Source organism: Tachypleus tridentatus, chromosome 12, assembly GCF_004210375.1.
Source record: "Tachypleus tridentatus isolate NWPU-2018 chromosome 12, ASM421037v1, whole genome shotgun sequence".
NCBI lineage: Eukaryota > Metazoa > Arthropoda > Merostomata > Xiphosura > Limulidae > Tachypleus > Tachypleus tridentatus.
Window position 1 is genome coordinate 130,727,895 of NC_134836.1, and position 21,670 is coordinate 130,749,564.

General features: G+C 39.2%; 2 protein-coding genes across 5 annotated transcripts in view; one reads left to right on the forward strand and one right to left on the reverse strand.

The window, feature by feature from the left end:
* LOC143234704 (5'-AMP-activated protein kinase subunit gamma-1-like) overlaps nucleotides 1–21,670 on the forward strand; it is a 133,924-nt gene that overhangs the window by 8,977 nt on the left and 103,277 nt on the right. For all 3 annotated transcript variants that reach the window (XM_076472264.1, XM_076472263.1, XM_076472262.1), the window contains exon 2: nucleotides 815–848. In XM_076472264.1, the coding sequence (XP_076328379.1) occupies nucleotides 815–848 (34 nt within the window). The remainder of the gene's footprint in view (nucleotides 1–814; nucleotides 849–21,670) is intronic.
* The window catches only part of LOC143234707 (uncharacterized), a 31,820-nt gene continuing 16,393 nt past the window's right edge, over nucleotides 6,244–21,670 (reverse strand). The window contains exon 2 of one of the 2 annotated variants that reach the window (XR_013018770.1): nucleotides 6,244–7,009. Coding sequence is in view for 1 of the 2 variants with exons in the window: in XM_076472266.1 (XP_076328381.1) it covers nucleotides 6,703–6,975 (273 nt within the window). In the remaining variant the exon portion in view is untranslated. The remainder of the gene's footprint in view (nucleotides 7,010–21,670) is intronic. The other variant, XM_076472266.1, reaches the window with a different exon arrangement.

The window sequence follows — 21,670 nt, forward strand, 5'->3', positions numbered from 1 at the left end:
TGTTCCATGTGTTCTCAGCTAATATGACTTAATTAGAAGCATTCCATGTTCCATGTGTTCTCAGCTAATATGACTTAATTAGAAGCATTCCATGTTCCATGTGTTCTCAGCTAATATGACTTAATTAGAAGCATTCCATGTTCCATGTGTTCTCAGCTAATATGACTTAACTAGAAGCATTCCATGTTCCATGTGTTCTCAGCTAATATGACTTAATTAGAAGCATTCCATGTTCCACGTGTTCTCAGCTAATATGACTTAACTAGAAGCATTCCATGTTCCATGTGTTCTCAGCTAATATGACTTAATTAGAAGCATTCCATGTTCCACGTGTTCTCAGCTAATATGACTTAATTAGAAGCATTCCATGTTCCACGTGTTCTCAGCTAATATGACTTAATATTTCTTTCATATAAAATAATGCATTAACTCGTCCATGCTCTGTTCTAACTTTACATAAACGTCCAGTATTATCAAATAAATTATTTATTTATTAATCTTATGCTAACGTCGTTGCCTGGTAACTCAGAAAGTAGGTGACAAGTAAAAACGAGAGGGAATTCTCAACAGCTGCGTCCATAATTTGATGTCATATCAGTCAAGAGGTGCAGCTAAGAACTGAATATTTGTATTTGGAAAAATAAAAGATTAAAAACTCGTAAGCCATTTTATGAGCCGCTAGACTGCGTCTGAAAACTCCGTTATTTCGAGTTGTTAGATAGGTCTAGTTTAATTTTTTTGTTGAAACAACTTCAGTTTGTCTATATATCGATTAAATTACCCGAATAAGTAACTTTGAAATTTTATCTTTCAGAGATTCAGTAGTGCCGGTGGTGGAGCACCGTCAGGTAAGGCCTGTTTTGTGTGCACATAGTTATCATCAAAGGTATTCAGTAGTGCCGGTGGTGGAGCACCGTCAGGTAAGGCCTGTTTTGTGTGGACATAATTATCATCACAGGTATTCACTAGTGCCGGTGGTGGAGCACCGTCAGGTAAGGCCTGTTTTGTGTGGACATAATTATCATCACAGGTATTCACTAGTGCCGGTGGTGGAGCACCGTCAGGTAAGGCCTGTTTTGTGTGGACATAATTATCATCACAGGTATTCAATAGTGCCGGTGGTGGAGCACCGTCAGGTAAGGCCTGTTTTGTGTGCACATAATTATCATCACAGGTATTCACTAGTGCCGGTGGTGGAGCACCGTCAGGTAAAGCCTGTTTTGTGTGGACATAATTATCATCACAGGTATTCAGTAGCGCCGGTGGTGGAGCAACCGTCAGGTAAGGCCTGTTTTGTGTGGACATAATTATCATCACAGGTATTCACTAGTGCCGGTTGTGGAGCACCGTCAGGTAAGGCCTGTTTTGTGTGGACATAATTATCATCACAGGTATTCAGTAGTGCCGGTGGTGGAGCACCGTCAGGTAAGGCCTGTTTGTGTGGACATAATTATCATCACAGGTATTCAGTAGTGCCGGTGGTGGAGCAACCGTCAGGTAAGGCCTGTTTTGTGTGGACATAATTATCATCACAGGTATTCAGTAGTGCCGGTGGTGGAGCACCGTCAGGTAAGGCCTGTTTTGTGTGGACATAATTATCATCACAGGTATTCACTAGTGCCGCTGGTGGAGCACCGTCAGGTAAGGCCTGTTTTGTGTGGACATAATTATCATCACAGGTATTCACTAGTGCCGGTGGTGGAGCACCGTCAGGTAAGGCCTGTTTTGTGTGCACATAATTATCATCACAGGTATTCAGTAGTGCCGGTGGTGGAGCACCGTCAGGTAAGGCCTGTTTTGTGTGGACATAATTATCATCACAGGTATTCAGTAGCGCCGGTGGTGGAGCACCGTCAGGTAAGGCCTGTTTTGTGTGCACATAATTATCATCACAGGTATTCACTAGTGCCGGTTGTGGAGCACCGTCAGGTAAGGCCTGTTTTGTGTGGACATAATTATCATCACAGGTATTCAGTAGTGCCGGTGGTGGAGCACCGTCAGGTAAGGCCTGTTTTGTGTGGACATAATTATCATCACAGGTATTCAGTAGTGCCGGTGGTGGAGCACCGTCAGGTAAGGTCTGTTTTGTGTGGACATAATTATCATCACAGGTATTCACTAGTGCCGGTGGTGGAGCACCGTCAGGTAAGGCCTGTTTTGTGTGCACATAATTATCATCACAGGTATTCAGTAGTGCCGGTGGTGGAGCACCGTCAGGTAAGGCCTGTTTTGTGTGGACATAATTATCATCACAGGTATTCAGTAGTGCCGGTGGTGGAGCACCGTCAGGTAAGGCCTGTTTTGTGTGGACATAATTATCATCACAGGTATTCAGTAGTGCCGGTGGTGGAGCACCGTCAGGTAAGGCCTGTTTTGTGTGCACATAATTATCATCACAGGTATTCGTGAAGTCTAAAGATAAAATTCTTATAATTGTTGGAGAAAAATGTTAAAACGGTGGTGTTGGAACTAGGGTTATTATCACCAGTAAAAAAAGAAAAAAATGTGATTTATTGAACGAGTTTCGAAGTCACTTCCCACTACTCATTGCTCGAGTTGGTGAAACTAGTGTTGACTGGTATAAGGCATTTATACATACTTTACGACAGTTATTCGTTAGTCTATAACCTCGTTGATTCTAGCGCTCCCAATAACATAATTCACACGAAAAAATTTATAGAAAAGTGTATTTCAAATAATCTTAACACTTACAGCTGGAGGCTATAAAAATATCGAGAAAGTACGTGATTTATTAACATTTTTAGGGCGATTCTTTCTACAGAGTTGTCAGTGGTTTGAATGGTTAAACTCCATGTGTTGTTGTCGGTGGTTTGACGGGTTAGTCAGGTCCCGTGTGGGTAGTTGTTGTTGTTGATTTGACAGGTTAGTCAAGTCCCGTGTGGGTAGTTGTTGTCGGTGGTTTGAATGGTTAAACTCCATGTGTTGTTGTCGGTGGTTTGACGGGTTAGTCAAGTCCAGTGTGTGTAGTTGTTGTTGTTGGTTTGACGGGTTAGTCAAGTCCAGTGTGTGTAGTTGTTGTTGGTGGTTTGACGGGTTAGTCAAGTCCCGTGTGTGTAGTTGTTGGTGGTTTGACGGGTTAGTCAAGTCCAGTGTGTGAAGCTGTTTTGATTAAACTAATTTGTTTAAAACTTCTCACCAAATTATAGTTCTGACTCCCATCTCTTCAACAAATATAACATTAACTTCCGGTTCAACTTAACTGAGGTAGACGAAATCGTTCTTGCAAAGTTTAGCTTCATGAAAACCAGTGTGAAAAAACAAACAGATTCAAGACTTGTGCTAATTTGTTATCGGGATGAGAATGAAACAATCTCACCTCCGATCCCTGTCCTCAAATAGTTAAGATAACAAACAGATTCAAGACTTGTGCTAATTTGTTATCGGGATGAGAATGAAACAATCTCACCTCCGATCCCTGTCCTCAAATAGTTAAGATAACAAACAGATTCAAGACTTGTGCTAATTTTTTTATCAGGAGGAGAATCAAACAAGACCACCCCCTGTCTTCAAATATTTATGATAACAAAGATAAAACTCCTTTCTCTAGACTTGAACTGTGAAAATTGTGTCATAAGTATGACTAAAAGTTTAGCCATAATACTGATGTTCTTCAGCGGGTCAGCGATTAGCGTATTGACTAACAACGCTATAATCGGTGGCTTGTTTTCTCATGGTAAACGGAGAAGCCAAAGCTCATTATACAGCTAATTAAAACACTTTACACATCGGTGCAACTCCGAACATTAACTCCAGATTGTGGTGCCCTCTTGTTTTTGTTTAGTATTGACTAAAGAATCTTATCTGTTCTATTTGTTGAGCTATTAACACATCATGAATGTTTACCTTCACAATTAATTTGCTAAACTCGTACAATACACGATGTAATGAAATTTAGATACAAGAATTACATAAGAAGTTTTTACATTGATAACAAGACGAAGAAGCAAGGTAAAGACGGTGTAGTATTTAATGTACAAAGATCATAAGCATCTGTTTTACATAGATTTAAATAATTCATAAATTCATCATAACTTTGACTCGATTCACAACACGCACTGCTCGTAACTTGGTGAATGATCCATTAATTAGACGTGTATCACTTTCGCTGCTTATCACTTTGGGAATGAACATTTAACTGGGCGTGTATAATACACACTCTGTCAGGGTATTATAAATGTGGAGTTGGATTCTTTTATAGTAGGTGTTTGTAACTTGTTGGCGATAAATTCTAACAATAAACGAACAGCGCTCAGTCCACTTGTTTCGAATTATTATTTAAAAATGTATATATAAAATGCTTTATTCTTTAGGCGTTACATATTATACTTTATTTCGAACGAGTCTCCGATGTTCACACGTTACGTATTACTGTTCCAAATAACCAAAAATTTGAATTTCGATATTTAATTATATGATAATAATTATGATACTTGCCAACAATTTTCTGTTTTTAACACACATTTTAATATATCAATAAAATAATATAATTTATAATAATTATTGATAGTTATTACAAAAAATGATTTATATGCAAGTCTTACAGACAATACTGAGTAATATATCCGGTCTAGAACTGGTTATTTTATCGAAGAACCAGGTCCGCGACGAGCAAGTTAATTGTGAGTTAACACTGTCACGCCTCGCTCAAGCCTAGCGAGCTGTCCTTTATTGATTGGGCTCACACCGCTTACATGTTCATCTCTTGTCGTTGAAAATATGTGATGTTCTCATAGGAATTCTAACGTCCGAAGTGATTCACTGAAGTTGAAAGGGTTTGTGTTCAAATCTATGACTGTTCTTGGTAAATTCTGTAGTTTTCCGATTAATATATGTTACTCACAATTATACGGTCCTAGGCTTATAGCACACTTACTCTAGCTGGCCAATAATTACTTCTCCTGTCTCTCAGTTTTTGTAAGAATGACGCGAGTTTGTAAAAATTTCAACAATGTTATAGTTCCTTATCGGAAAACAAATATTCGTCATTCTTACTGTCAAGTGTCTTCCACACATTTCGATAACAGGCGGAATTTCCGCAATACACAATCAAGAAGATATGTCACAGACAAAAATGAAAACTGTACTAAAAGAAATATATAACAGTAAATCTGTTACACATGTTGTATCTAAACCTATAAATAATTTTGTTCTCAAAAGCCCACAGAGAGTGTTGCAATTACTTTAGAATCCATTTGACAATAACGAATTATTTTTGTCTACTCTCTCTTACTACACAATCTGCGATAAGTTCACTTACTTTACCCTATGAGTTACCACAGTTGTATCTAGAACTTTAAATTATCGTCTCCTTTTTGTCGGAGTCCACGCAGATGGGTTCAGTTACCTTTAAAAAATCCTTTGACAAGACATGTTATTATTTTAAATATTACCCATTTGGCTAAACTAACAATCACGCAGTCAAACCTCATTTTAAATAACATAAATTTTATATATATACATTGTCAAACAGAGACCTAGAACGTTCCTCACACTGCTAAATACTATGCTATAACAATACCAACTTAAAGCAACGAGAAATATGCTAAAGATATGAATAATGTAACGTCAATAATATAACAAAAGCCCAGTGTAAAAATTAAACTGCATAAATAATATGACAAAAGCCGAGTGTAAAAATTAAACTGCATAAATAACATAACAAAAGCCCAGTGTAAAAATTAAACTGCATAAATAACATAGAAAAGCCCAGTGTAAAAATTAAACTGCATAAATAACATAACAAAAGCCCAGTGTAAAAGTTAAACTGTATAAATAATATAACAAAAGCCCAGTGTAAAAATTAAACTGCATAAATAACATAAAAAACCCAGTGTAAAAATTAAACTGCATAAATAACATAAGAAAAGCCCAGTGTAAAAATTAAACTGCATAAATAACATAACAAAAGCCCAGTGTAAAAATTAAACTGCATAAATAACATAACAAAAGCCCAGTGTAAAAATTAAACTGCATAAATAACATAACAAAAGCCCAGTGTAAAAATTAAACTGCATAAATAACATAAAAAAAGCCCAGTGTAAAAATTAAACTGCATAAATAACATAACAAAAGCCCAGTGTAAAAATTAAACTGCATAAATAACATAAGAAAAGCCCAGTGTAAAAATTAAACTGCATAAATAACATAAGAAAAACCAAGTTTAAAAATTAAACTGCATAAATAATATAAGAAAAGCCCAGTGTAAAAATTAAACTGCATAAATAACATAAAAAAGCCCAGTGTAAAAATTAAACTGCATAAATAACATAACAAAAGCACAGTGTAAAAATTAAACTGCATAAACAACGTAACGAAATTTGTCATACCTGTCTTTTATAAGACATGCTTTTAACAATTTTGTTATAAAAACTGAATAATCATTAAATAATAACTGTTGCGTTAAACACACTACTTGTCACTTGTTGAGTGAGCCTACAAGTAGGTAAAGTCTGTTTACCTGTCACGGGATCTCTCACCAGTCTAAATATAACCAAGTAATAATAATGTATATAAATACAATGTCGTTCTTATTTCCGTAAAATTACAACTCTTGTGTGCGTTAGTCGTCCTTGATCTTAATCCAGTAAACTGGAGAGAAGACGGCTGTTCTATCCTATATCCAGTAAACTGGAGAGGAAATGGCTGTTCCATTCTATATCCAGTAAGCTGGAGAGGAGACGGCTATTCTATCCTATATCCAGTAAACTGGAGAGGAGACGTCTGTTCTATCCTATATCCAGTAAACTGGAGAGAAGACGGCTGTTCTATCCTATATCCAGTAAACTGGAGAGGAGACGGCTGTTCTATCCTATATCCAGTAAACTGGAGAGGAAATGGCTGTTCTATCCTATATCCAGTAAACTGGAGAGGAGACGTCTGTTCTATCCTATATCCAGTAAACTGGAGAGAAGACGGCTGTTCTATCCTATATCCAGTAAACTGGAGAGGAGACGGCTGTTAGGAAATGACAAAGTATCAATCTTGAAATCTATTGAAATAAATTATTAGAATTAACGTATGTTGTAGAAAAACAAATCACGATGAATTTTTGTTGCCGTCAATAAATTAGAATTAAAGTGTATCCTAATTAGTAAATTAACATCTAATAAAGTAGTGTACAAAAATCTGAAAATATGACCTCCATCATTCCAAGGCTTCTTCCTGCACATTCCAAAAGACTTACTTTATAAAAGTGGTAACTCCGATATCGCCATGTCTTCTAGAAGACAGGTTCTTTACCTTATGGAAGTGGTAACTCCGATATCGCCATGTCTTCTAGAAGAGAGGTTCTTTAACTTATGGAAGTGGTAACTCCGATATCGCCATGTCTTCTAGAAGACAGGTTATTTAATTTATGGAAGTGGTAACTCCGATATCGCCATGTCTTCTAGAAGACAGGTTCTTTAACTTATGGAAGTGGTAACACCGATATCGCCATGTCTTCTAGAAGACAGGTTCTTTAACTTATGGAAGTGGTAACTCCGATATCGCCATGTCTTCTAGAAGACAGGTTCTTTAACTTATGGAAGTGGTAACTCCGATATCGCCACGTCTTCCAGAAGACAGGTTCTTTAACTTATGGAAGTGGCAACTCCGATATCGCCATGTCTTCCAGAAGACAGGTTCTTTAACTTATGGAAGTGGTAACTCCGATATCGCCACGTCTTCCAGAAGACAGGTTCTTTAACTTATGGAAGTGGTAACTCCGATATCGCCACGTCTTCCAGAAGACAGGTTCTTTAACTTATGGAAGTGGCAACTCCGATATCGCCATGTCTTCCAGAAGACAGGTTATTTAATTTATGGAAGTGGTAACTCCGATATCGCCATGTCTTCCAGAAGACAGGTTATTTAATTTATGGAAGTGGTAACTCCGATATCGCCATGTCTTCCAGAAGACAGGTTATTTAATTTATGGAAGTGGTAACTCCGATATCGCCATGTCTTCCAGAACACAGGTTCTTTAACTTATGGAAGTGGTAACCTGATATCGCCATGTCTTCTAGAAGACAGGTTCTTTAACTTATGGAAGTGGTAACTCCGATATCGCCACGTCTTCCAGAAGACAGGTTCTTTAACTTATGGAAGTGGCAACTCCGATATCGCCATGTCTTCCAGAAGACAGGTTATTTAATTTATGGAAGCGGTAACTCCGATATCGCCATGTCTTCTAGAAGACAGGTTCTTTAACTTATGGAAGTAGTAACTCCGATATCGCCATGTCTTCTAGAAGACAGGTTATTTAACTTATGGAAGTAGTAACACCGATATCGCCATGTCTTCTAGAAGACAGGTTCTTTAACTTATGGAAGTGGTAACTCCGATATCGCCATGTCTTCTAGAAGACAGGTTCTTTAACTTATGGAAGTGGTAACTCCGATATCGCCACGTCTTCCAGAAGACAGGTTCTTTAACTTATGGAAGTGGCAACTCCGATATCGCCATGTCTTCCAGAAGACAGGTTATTTAATTTATGGAAGTGGTAACTCCGATATCGCCATGTCTTCCAGAAGACAGGTTCTTTAACTTATGGAAGTAGTAACTCCGATATCACCATGTCTTCTAGAAGACAGGTTATTTAACTTATGGAAGTAGTAACTGCGATATCGCCATGTCTTCTAGAAGACAGGTTCTTTAACTTATGGAAGTGGTAACACCGATATCGCCATGTCTTCCAGAAGACAGGTTCTTTAACTTATGGAAGTGGTAACTCCGATATCGCCATGTCTTCCAGAAGACAGGTTATTTAATTTATGGAAGTGGTAACTCCGATATCGCCATGTCTTCCAGAACACAGGTTCTTTAACTTATGGAAGTGGTAACTCCGATATCGCCATGTCTTCTAGAAGACAGGTTCTTTAACGTATGGAAGTGGTAACTCCGATATCGCCATGTCTTCCAGAAGACAGGTTCTTTAACTTATGGAAGTAGTAACTGCGATATCGCCATGTCTTCTAGAAGACAGGTTCTTTAACTTATGGAAGTGGTAACTACGATATCGCCATGTCTTCTAGAAGACAGGTTCTTTAACTTATGGAAGTGGTAACTCCGATATCGCCACGTCTTCCAGAAGACAGGTTCTTTAACTTATGGAAGTGGTAACTCCGATATCGCCATGTCTTCCAGAACACAGGTTCTTTAACTTATGGAAGTGGTAACTCCGATATCGCCATGTCTTCTAGATGACAGGTTCTTTAACTTATGGAAGTGGTAACTCCGATATCGCCACGTCTTCCAGAAGACAGGTTCTTTAACTTATGGAAGTGGCAACCCGATATCGCCATGTCTTCCAGAAGACAGGTTATTTAATTTATGGAAGCGGTAACCCGATATCGCCATGTCTTCTAGAAGACAGGTTCTTTAACTTATGGAAGTAGTAACTCCGATATCGCCATGTCTTCTAGAAGACAGGTTATTTAACTTATGGAAGTAGTAACTGCGATATCGCCATGTCTTCTAGAAGACAGGTTCTTTAACTTATGGAAGTGGTAACACCGATATCGCCATGTCTTCTAGAAGACAGGTTCTTTAACTTATGGAAGTGGTAACTCCGATATCGCCATGTCTTCTAGAAGACAGGTTCTTTAACTTATGGAAGTGGTAACTCCGATATCGCCATGTCTTCCAGAAGACAGGTTCTTTAACTTATGGAAGTGGCAACTCTGATATCGCCATGTCTTCCAGAAGACAGGTTATTTAATTTATGGAAGTGGTAACTCCGATATCGCCATGTCTTCCAGAAGACAGGTTATTTAATTTATGGAAGTGGTAACCTGATATCGCCATGTCTTCCAGAAGACAGGTTATTTAATTTATGGAAGTGGTAACTCCGATATCGCCATGTCTTCCAGAACACAGGTTCTTTAACTTATGGAAGTGGTAACCCGATATCGCCATGTCTTCTAGAAGACAGGTTCTTTAACTTATGGAAGTGGTAACCTGATATCGCCACGTCTTCCAGAAGACAGGTTCTTTAACTTATGGAAGTGGCAACCCGATATCGCCATGTCTTCCAGAAGACAGGTTATTTAATTTATGGAAGCGGTAACTCCGATATCGCCATGTCTTCTAGAAGACAGGTTCTTTAACTTATGGAAGTAGTAACCCGATATCGCCATGTCTTCTAGAAGACAGGTTATTTAACTTATGGAAGTAGTAACACCGATATCGCCATGTCTTCTAGAAGACAGGTTCTTTAACTTATGGAAGTGGTAACTCCGATATCCCATGTCTTCTAGAAGACAGGTTCTTTAACTTATGGAAGTGGTAACCTGATATCGCCACGTCTTCCAGAAGACAGGTTCTTTAACTTATGGAAGTGGCAACCTGATATCGCCATGTCTTCCAGAAGACAGGTTATTTAATTTATGGAAGTGGTAACTCCGATATCGCCATGTCTTCCAGAAGACAGGTTATTTAATTTATGGAAGTGGTAACTCCGATATCGCCATGTCTTCCAGAACACAGGTTCTTTAACTTATGGAAGTGGTAACTCCGATATCGCCATGTCTTCTAGAAGACAGGTTCTTTAACTTATGGAAGTGGTAACTCCGATATCGCCACGTCTTCCAGAAGACAGGTTCTTTAACTTATGGAAGTGGCAACTCCGATATCGCCATGTCTTCCAGAAGACAGGTTATTTAATTTATGGAAGCGGTAACTCCGATATCGCCATGTCTTCTAGAAGACGTTCTTTAACTTGTGGAAGTAGTAACTCCGATATCGCCATGTCTTCTAGAAGACAGGTTATTTAACTTATGGAAGTAGTAACTGCGATATCGCCATGTCTTCTAGAAGACAGGTTCTTTAACTTATGGAAGTGGTAACACCGATATCGCCATGTCTTCTAGAAGACAGGTTCTTTAACTTATGGAAGTGGTAACTCCGATATCGCCATGTCTTCCAGAAGACAGGTTCTTTAACTTATGGAAGTGGTAACTCCGATATCGCCATGTCTTCTAGAAGACAGGTTATTTAACTTATGGAAGTAGTAACTGCGATATCGCCATGTCTTCTAGAAGACAGGTTCTTTAACTTATGGAAGTGGTAACACCGATATCGCCATGTCTTCTAGAAGACAGGTTCTTTAACTTATGGAAGTGGTAACTCCGATATCGCCACGTCTTCCAGAAGACAGGTTCTTTAACTTATGGAAGTGGCAACTCCGATATCGCCATGTCTTCCAGAAGACAGGTTATTTAATTTATGGAAGTGGTAACTCCGATATCGCCATGTCTTCCAGAAGACAGGTTATTTAATTTATGGAAGTGGTAACTCCGATATCGCCATGTCTTCCAGAACACAGGTTCTTTAACTTATGGAAGTGGTAACTCCGATATCGCCATGTCTTCTAGATGACAGGTTCTTTAACTTATGGAAGTGGTAACTCCGATATCGCCACGTCTTCCAGAAGACAGGTTCTTTAACTTATGGAAGTGGCAACGCCGATATCGCCACGTCTTCCAGAAGACAGGTTATTTAATTTATGGAAGCGGTAACTCCGATATCGCCATGTCTTCTAGAAGACAGGTTTTTTAACTTATGGAAGTGGCAACTCCGATATCGCCATGTCTTCCAGAAGACAGGTTATTTAACTTATGGAAGTAGTAACTGCGATATCGCCATGTCTTCTAGAAGACAGGTTCTTTAACTTATGGAAGTGGTAACACCGATATCGCCATGTCTTCTAGAAGACAGGTTCTTTAACTTATGGAAGTGGTAACTCCGATATCGCCATGTCTTCCAGAAGACAGGTTCTTTAACTTATGGAAGTGGTAACTCCGATATCGCCATGTCTTCCAGAAGACAGGTTCTTTAACTTATGGAAGTGGTAACTCCGATATCGCCATGTCTTCCAGAAGACAGGTTATTTAATTTATGGAAGTGGTAACTCCGATATCGCCATGTCTTCCAGAACACAGGTTCTTTAACTTATGGAAGTGGTAACTCCGATATCGCCATGTCTTCTAGAAGACAGGTTCTTTAACGTATGGAAGTGGTAACTCCGATATCGCCACGTCTTCCAGAAGACAGGTTCTTTAACTTATGGAAGTGGTAACTCTGATATCGCCATGTCTTCCAGAAGACAGGTTCTTTAACTTATGGAAGTGGTAACTCCGATATCGCCATGTCTTCTAGAAGACAGGTTATTTAACTTATGGAAGTAGTAACTGCGATATCGCCATGTCTTCTAGAAGACAGGTTCTTTAACTTATGGAAGTGGTAACACCGATATCGCCATGTCTTCTAGAAGACAGGTTCTTTAACTTATGGAAGTGGTAACTCCGATATCGCCATGTCTTCTAGAAGACAGGTTCTTTAACTTATGGAAGTGGTAACTCCGATATCGCCACGTCTTCCAGAAGACAGGTTCTTTAACTTATGGAAGTGGCAACTCCGATATCGCCATGTCTTCCAGAAGACAGGTTATTTAATTTATGGAAGTGGTAACTCCGATATCGCCATGTCTTCCAGAAGACAGGTTAGTTAATTTATGGAAGTGGTAACTCCGATATCGCCATGTCTTCCAGAACACAGGTTCTTTAACTTATGGAAGTGGTAACTCCGATATCGCCATGTCTTCTAGATGACAGGTTCTTTAACTTATGGAAGTGGTAACTCCGATATCGCCACGTCTTCCAGAAGACAGGTTTTTTAACTTATGGAAGTGGCAACTCCGATATCGCCATGTCTTCCAGAAGACAGGTTATTTAATTTATGGAAGCGGTAACTCCGAAATCGCCATGTCTTCTAGAAGACAGGTTCTTTAACTTATGGAAGTAGTAACTCCGATATCGCCATGTCTTCTAGAAGACAGGTTATTTAACTTATGGAAGTAGTAACTGCGATATCGCCATGTCTTCTAGAAGACAGGTTCTTTAACTTATGGAAGTGGTAACACCGATATCGCCATGTCTTCTAGAAGACAGGTTCTTTAACTTATGGAAGTGGTAACTCCGATATCGCCATGTCTTCTAGAAGACATGCCTTATGTATTCATCCTGTTTCCGTAAGGCTTGCCTGAAGTATATCAGCACGACAGAGGACTGCCTCATGTATACATTCTGTTTCAGTAAGGCTTGCCTGAAGTATATCGGCACGACAGAGGACTGCCTTATGTATTCATCCTGTTTCAGTAAGGCTTGCCTGAAGTATATCGGCACGACAGAGGACTGCCTCATGTATACATCCTGTTTCAGTAAGGCTTGCCTGAAGTATATCAGCACGACAGAGGACTGCCTTACGTATACATTCTGTTTCAGCAAGGCTTGCCTGAAGTATATCGGCACGACAGAGGAGTGCCTCATGTATACATTCTGTTTCAGTAAGGCTTGCCTGAAGTATATCGGCACGACAGAGGACTGCCTTAAGTATACATTCTGTTTCAGTAAGGCTTGCCTAAAGTATATCAGCACGACAGAGGACTGCCTTGTGTGTACATTCTGTTTCAGTAAGGCTTGCCTGAAGTATATCGGCACGACAGAGGAGTGCCTCATGTATACATCCTGTTTCAGTAAGGCTTGCCTAAAGTATATCGGCGCGACAGAGGACTGCCTTGTGTATACATTCTGTTTCAGTAAGGCTTGCCTGAAGTATATTAGCACGACAGAGGACTGCCTTATGTATACATCCTGTTTCAGTAAGGCTTGCCTGAAGTATATCGGCACGACAGAGGACTGCCTTATGTATACATCCTGTTTCAGTAAGGCTTGCCTGAAGTATATCAGCACGACAGAGGACTGCCTCATGTATACATCCTGTTTCAGTAAGGCTTGCCTGAAGTATATCAGCACGACAGAGGACTGCCTTATGTATACATCCTGTTTCAGTAAGGCTTGCCTGAAGTATATCGGCACGACAGAGGACTGCCTTATGTATTCATCCTGTTTCAGTAAGGCTTGCCTGAAGTATATCAGCACGACAGAGGACTGCCTCATGTATACATTCTGTTTCAGTAAGGCTTGCCTGAAGTATATCGGCACGACAGAGGACTGCCTTATGTATTCATCCTGTTTCAGTAAGGCTTGCCTGAAGTATATCGGCACGACAGAGGACTGCCTCATGTATACATCCTGTTTCAGTAAGGCTTGCCTGAAGTATATCAGCACGACAGAGGACTGCCTCATGTATACATTCTGTTTCAGTAAGGCTTGCCTGAAGTATATCGGCACGACAGAGGACTGCCTTGTGTATACATCCTGTTTCAGTAAGGCTTGCCTGAAGTATATCGGCACGACGGAGGACTGCCTTGTGTATACATCCTGTTTCAGTAAGGCTTGCCTGAAGTATATCGGCACGACGGAGGACTGCCTTATGTATACATCCTGTTTCAGTAAGGCTTGCCTGAAGTGTATCGGCATGATAGAGGACTGCCTAAAGTATATCGGCGCGACAGAGGACTGCCTTGTGTATGCATCCTGTTTCAGTAAGGCTTGCCTGAAGTGTAACAATTCCAGCCCTTGGTTTCTTTGTTTATAAGCCTGTGTCTGACTCGATAATGGGCTCGGCATGGCTAAGTGGGTTAAGGCATTCGACTCATAATCCGAGGGTCGCAGGTTCGAATCCCCGTCGCACCAAATATACTCACCATTGCAGGCGTGGGGGCGTTATAATGTGAAGGTCAATCCCACTATTCTTTGGTAAAAAAGTAGTCCAAAGTTGGTGGTGGGTAGTGATGACTAGCTGCCATTCCTCTAGTCTTACACTGCTAAATTAGGGACGGCTAGAGCAGATAGCCCTGGAGTAGCTTTGCGCGAAATTCAAAACACAAACAGACTCGATAATGTGTCACACATCGTCCTTGGTTTCTCTGTTGATGAGTCTGTCTGACTCGATAATGTGTCACATATCATTCTTGGTTTTCTGTATATAAACCTGTGACTTACTCGATAGTGTATCACGTAAAGAAACTGTTCTGCAGTGTCATAGTTTTGTTTTATTAGTTACATGTTGTCTCTCTGCTCTTTCATTCTTGTGTCCAAATGTCATCGTGTTTCTAGTGTGAATCTTTAAGCTGGAGCAAGACTTAATTTTTGGATCTGTCTAAGGAAACTCATGGATCATCTGTCTAAAGTAACTCATGGATCATCTGTCTAAACTAACTCATGGATCATCTGTCTAAGGTAACTCATGGATCATCTGTCTAAAGTAACTCATGGATCATCTGTCTAAAGTAACTCATGGATCCTTTCTCTAACGTAACTCATCGATCATCTGTCTAAGGTAACTCATGGATCATCTGTCTAAAGTAACTCATGGATGATCATCTGTCTAAGGTAACTCATGGATCATCTGTCTAAAGTAACTCATGGATCATCTGTCTAAGGTAACTCATGGATCATCTGTCTAAAGTAACTCATGGATCCTTTCTCTAACGTAACTCATGGATCATCTGTCTAAGGTAACTCATGGATCCTTTCTCTAACGTAACTCATGGATCATCTGTCTAAAGTAACTCATGGATCATCTGTCTAACGTAACTCATCGATCATCTGTCTAAAGTAACTCATGGATCCTCTCTCTAACGTAACTCATGGATCATCTGTGCTGAAAATTCTAGCTGTGCGTCTTTTGTTTCCGCTTACATTCTGTATTTAATGAAGATAAATAATTAGCACAGTGCTAATCCTTAGATATTACCAAAACTGTAAGTATATATTTTCTGAAAGATCGCCTGTGTGATTTAACAGCAAACTGTAACGCTCTCCTTTTGCCTCAGCGGTAAATCTGGGGGCTTTTAACGCTAAAAACTAGGTTTCAGTACCTGCGATGAAAATAAATAGCCCATTGTGTAGCATTTGGCTTAACAACAAACAAACACAGTACATAAAAACTTGGCATTCTCGCATTGAAAAAGCGAGAAAAGACATTAACACTGTAGGTCGTTTGTATAAGTTCTGTAAATTTAAATGTTTATCGTAATAAAATATGTTATTTAGTAAACACTTCACAAAGCTACTGCCCGAAATAACTTTGAATAAATTCGTTCATTATAAAACATGCCTGATTCATAAGATAGTAAACACTCGCAAATATTCTTTCTGCCATGTTCTCACTCATGTGGCCCTCCGCTAGTACAGCGGTATGTCTCCGGATTTACAACGCTAAAATCAGGGGTTCGATTCCCCTCGGTGGGCTGAGGAGATAGCCCGATATGGCTTTGCTATAAGAAAAACACACTGTCTCATGTGAGGAGTTGGATTTGGTAAAATGAATAATATGCGAGATATGGTAATTATATTTGAATTTTGTATTTCATATTATATGAAAATCAAACTAAAATATAACTTGCTGTTCATATCAAATTGTACAACGTCTATTATGTGGTTGAACAAAACGCTATCCATCCATGAGCGCGTTTAGGTTTGTCAGAATATCATTGTCTGATCTAGAGTAGCGAATACCGCCAGGTGGTTATTTTAATTGTCGGCTCGTTTTATCAGCTATAAAAATTCCAAAGTGTCCATTACAAGCAACTGGTATTTGTGTGACATTGTTCAGGTAAAGGTTTTGTGACTTCATGTGACGGTCTTTACTGTAAACCTTCCTTTCTTTGTCATTTTTTGTGCCTTAACGAAACTTTTAATGTTCTGGCTAGAGTAGTCTTTTATATGGCAATGTTCCAAGAACCTTCGCCGCGCCAATTTTCACCAATTGATTTCTGTATGTATCGTAAAGGTAGTTCAGGTACCTCGTGCACGAGTGTCTCTGTACCATCATCTTTCTTAAAAGATTAATTTACACGTTTCTTTTAACACAATATCTTAACAAGTATTAAAACATTTTGTAAGTGTACAATGGTATATAGAGGATGGCAGTGTCAAATAGAATGTAAACAAGGCTAGGGATGATACAGTTATACCTAGATCATCCATACATGGCCTTCAATATTATAATTTAAGGTTACTGAAAAATTCACGAATACAAAATAGCTATAAGGTCGGTCACTTCGACCCACCTCGTAGCGAGGATATATAATAATCAAGACATGTTTTGACTCAAATTGATTTTTCTTGTACTTTAGTCCTAGAATCTTAGTTGCAAAACATTAATGCCTTCCCTGAAGTGACCAGGATGTTATAATGAACAAACTACATACCAACAGACAGAATATATAACTTCCAACTACAATAATATTAAAGTCAAGTATGCATTTTACAGTATAACATTAAATTATAATATTGACAGTCGTGTAGGGATGATCTATGTATAGTTGTATCATCCCTATATTATTGTTTACGTTATTTTTGGTACTGCAATCTCGACATCACTTTACATTTATAAAATATTTTATAAGATGTTTTGCGACGTTTTTCACCATGACTGAAAGTTAATATATTCTATGAATGTGTGTAATAAAATTAAATATCACGAGTACTGATTTTTATACTCCTTCACTTCATACAGAACATAGGGGTTTGCTCCCTAGAGACGTCGATTGTACAGTATACAAAGCATTGTGTATCTATACGTTACAGTACTCCAATGTGGATCTGTTATTGGTTAGTAATGCCTGTTTCACCTTGTATTTAAACTTTTTAAAGAAACACCATGTTTCTGTGAAAAGGTAACTTCAAGGAGTAATTATAACTTCGTTTATACTAGAAGTATTATCATTTTTTATTATTATTTCCTCTTACAGCTAAGCGATAACCTAGTGCTCTGCCTAGAAAAAAATAGAGTGGATTTAGGTTTAAACTGACGTAAGTGATGAAGTTATTGGATAGTTATTTTAATTAAAACAACAATAAGAAAGATAACAATTTGATAGTCTAGTATCTTAACAATGATATCATTATTGTTTTGGGTTTGTTATGTAGAGAAACAAGTGAAAATGAGTGGTAATTATTTTTTAAAGTAAAATTATATGTTATTGTTGAATGTTTTGTGTGTATATTTGTAATATGACTTATTTGAATAGCTTGGCCGTCCTAACATATACAGTCACTAAATATGGGATATAGAGTTATTTATGCTGTTACCAGAGGGAGGTGTGTGTGTACTACACCGAGTTACAACAATTACTAACTGTTACCAGAGGGAGGTGTGTGTGTAATACACCGAGTTAGAACAATTACTAACTGTCACCAGAGGGAGGTGTGTGTGTAATACACCGAGTTAGAACAAATAATAACTGTTACCAGAGGGAGGTGTGTGTGTGTAATACACCTAAGTAAAACAATTACTAACTGTTACCATAGGGAGGTGTGTGTGTAATACACCTAGCTAGAACAATTACTAACTGTTACCAGAGGGAGATGTGTGTGTGTAATACACCGAGTTACAACAATTACTAACTGCTACCAGAGGGAGGTGTGTGTGTAATACACCGAGTTAGAACAATTAATAACTGTTACCAGAGGGAGGTGTGTGTGTGTGTGTGTGTAATACACCTAAATAAAACAATTACTAACTGTTACCATAGGGAGGTGTGTGTGTAATACACCGAGTTAGAACAATTAATAACTGTTACCAGAGGGAGGTGTGTGTGTAATACACCGAGTTAGAACAATTAATAACTGTTACCAGAGGGAGGTGTGTGTGTGTGTAATACACCTAAATAAAACAATTACTAACTGTTACCATAGGGAGGTGTGTGTGTAATACACCTAGCTAGAACAATTACTAACTGTTACCAGAGGGAGATGTGTGTGTGTAATACACCGAGTTACAACAATTACTAACTGTTACCAGAGGGAGGTGTGTGTGTAATACACCGAGTTACAACAATTACTCTCTGTTACCAGAGGGAGGTGTGTGTGTGTAATACACCGAGTTAGAACAATTACTACCTGCTAACAGAGGGAGGTGTGTGTGTGTAATACACCGAGTTACAACAATTACTAACTGTTACCAGAGGGACGTGAGTGTGTGTAATACATCGAGTTACAACAATTACTAACTGTTACCATAGGGAGGTGTGTGTGTGTGTAATACACCGAGTTAGAACAATTACTAACTGTCACCAGAGGGAGGTGTGTGTGTAATACACCGAGTTACAACAATTACTGACTGTTACCAGAGGGAGTGTGTGTGTAATACACCGAGTTACAACAATTACTAACTGTTACCAGAGGGAGGTGTGTGTGTGTAATACACCGAGTTAGAACAATTACTAACTGTTACCAGAGGGAGGTGTGTGTGTGTAATACACCGAGTTAGAACAATTACTAACTGTTACCAGAGGGAGGTGTGTGTGTAATACACCGAGTTAGAACAATTACTAACTGTTACCAGAGGGAGGTGTGTGTGTAATACACCGAGTTACAACAATTACTGACTGTTACCAGAGGGAGGTGTGTGTGTAATACACCGAGTTACAACAATTACTGACTGTTACCAGAGGGAGGTGTGTGTGTAATACACCGAGTTAGAACAATTACTAACTGTTACCAGAGGGAGGTGTGTGTGTGTGTAATACACCGAGTTACAACAATTACTAACTGTTACCAGAGGGAGGTGTGTGTGTGTAATACACCGAGTTACAACAATTACTAACTGTTACCAGAGGGAGGTGTGTGTGTAATACACCGAGTTAGAACAATTACTAACTGTTACCAGAGGGAGGTGTGTGTGTAATACACCGAGTTACAACAATTACTGACTGTTACCAGAGGGAGGTGTGTGTGTGTAATACACCGAGTTACAACAATTACTAACTGTTACCAGAGGGAGGTGTGTGTGTGTAATACACCGAGTTAGAACAATTACTAACTGTTACCAGAGGGAGGTGTGTGTGTGTAATACACCGAGTTAGAACAATTACTAACTGTTACCAGAGGGAGGTGTGTGTGTAATACACCGAGTTACAACAATTACTGACTGTTACCAGAGGGAGGTGTGTGTGTAATACACCGAGTTACAACAATTACTGACTGTTACCAGAGGGAGGTGTGTGTGTAATACACCGAGTTAGAACAATTACTAACTGTTACCAGAGGGAGGTGTGTGTGTGTAATACACCGAGTTAGAACAATTACTAACTGTTACCAGAGGGAGGTGTGTGTGTGTAATACACCGAGTTAGAACAATTACTAACTGTTACCAGAGGGAGGTGTGTGTGTAATACACCGAGTTACAACAATTACTAACTGTTACCAGAGGGAGGTGTGTGTGTGTAATACACCGAGTTAGAACAATTACTAACTGTTACCAGAGGGAGGTGTGTGTGTAATACACCGAGTTAGAACAATTACTAACTGTTACCAGAGGGAGGTGTGTGTGTAATACACCGAGTTAGAACAATTACTAACTGTTACCAGAGGGAGGTGTGTGTGTGTAATACACCGAGTTAGAACAATTACTAACTGTTACCAGAGGGAGGTGTGTGTGTGTAATACACCGAGTTAGAACAATTACTAACTGTTACCAGAGGGAGGTGTGTGTGTAATACACCGAGTTACAACAATTACTAACTGTTACCAGAGGGAGGTGTGTGTGTAATACACCGAGTTACAACAATTACTGACTGTTACCAGAGGGAGGTGTGTGTGTAATACACCGAGTTAGAACAATTACTAACTGTTACCAGAGGGAGTGTGTGTGTGTAATACACCGAGTTAGAACAATTACTAACTGTTACCAGAGGGAGTTAGAACAATTACTAACTGTGTGTGTGTGTAATACACCGAGTTAGAACAATTACTAACTGTTACCAGAGGGAGGTGTGTGTGTAATACACCGAGTTACAACAATTACTAACTGTTACCAGAGGGAGGTGTGTGTGTAATACACCGAGTTACAACAATTACTGACTGTTACCAGAGGGAGGTGTGTGTGTGTAATACACCGAGTTAGAACAATTACTAACTGTTACCAGAGGGAGGTGTGTGTGTAATACACCGAGTTAGAACAATTACTAACTGTTACCAGAGGGAGGTGTGTGTGTGTAATACACCGAGTTAGAACAATTACTAACTGTTACCAGAGGGAGGTGTGTGTGTAATACACCGAGTTACAACAATTACTAACTGTTACCAGAGGGAGGTGTGTGTGTAATACACCGAGTTACAACAATTACTGACTGTTACCAGAGGGAGGTGTGTGTGTAATACACCGAGTTAGAACAATTACTAACTGTTACCAGAGGGAGGTGTGTGTGTGTAATACACCGAGTTAGAACAATTACTAACTGTTACCAGAGGGAGGTGTGTGTGTGTAATACACCGAGTTAGAACAATTACTAACTGTTACCAGAGGGAGGTGTGTGTGTGTAATACACCGAGTTACAACAATTACTAACTGTTACCAGAGGGAGGTGTGTGTGTAATACACCGAGTTACAACAATTACTAACTGTTACCAGAGGGAGGTGTGTGTGTAATACACCGAGTTAGAACAATTACTAACTGTTACCAGAGGGAGGTGTGTGTGTAATACACCGAGTTAGAACAATTACTAACTGTTACCAGAGGGAGGGTGTGTGTGTAATACACCGAGTTAGAACAATTACTAACTGTTACCAGAGGGAGTGTGTGTGTGTAATACACCGAGTTACAACAATTACTAACTGTTACCAGAGGGAGGTGTGTGTGTGTAATACACCGAGTTAGAACAATTACTAACTGTTACCAGAGGGAGGTGTGTGTGTAATACACCGAGTTACAACAATTACTAACTGTTACCAGAGGGAGGTGTGTGTGTAATACACC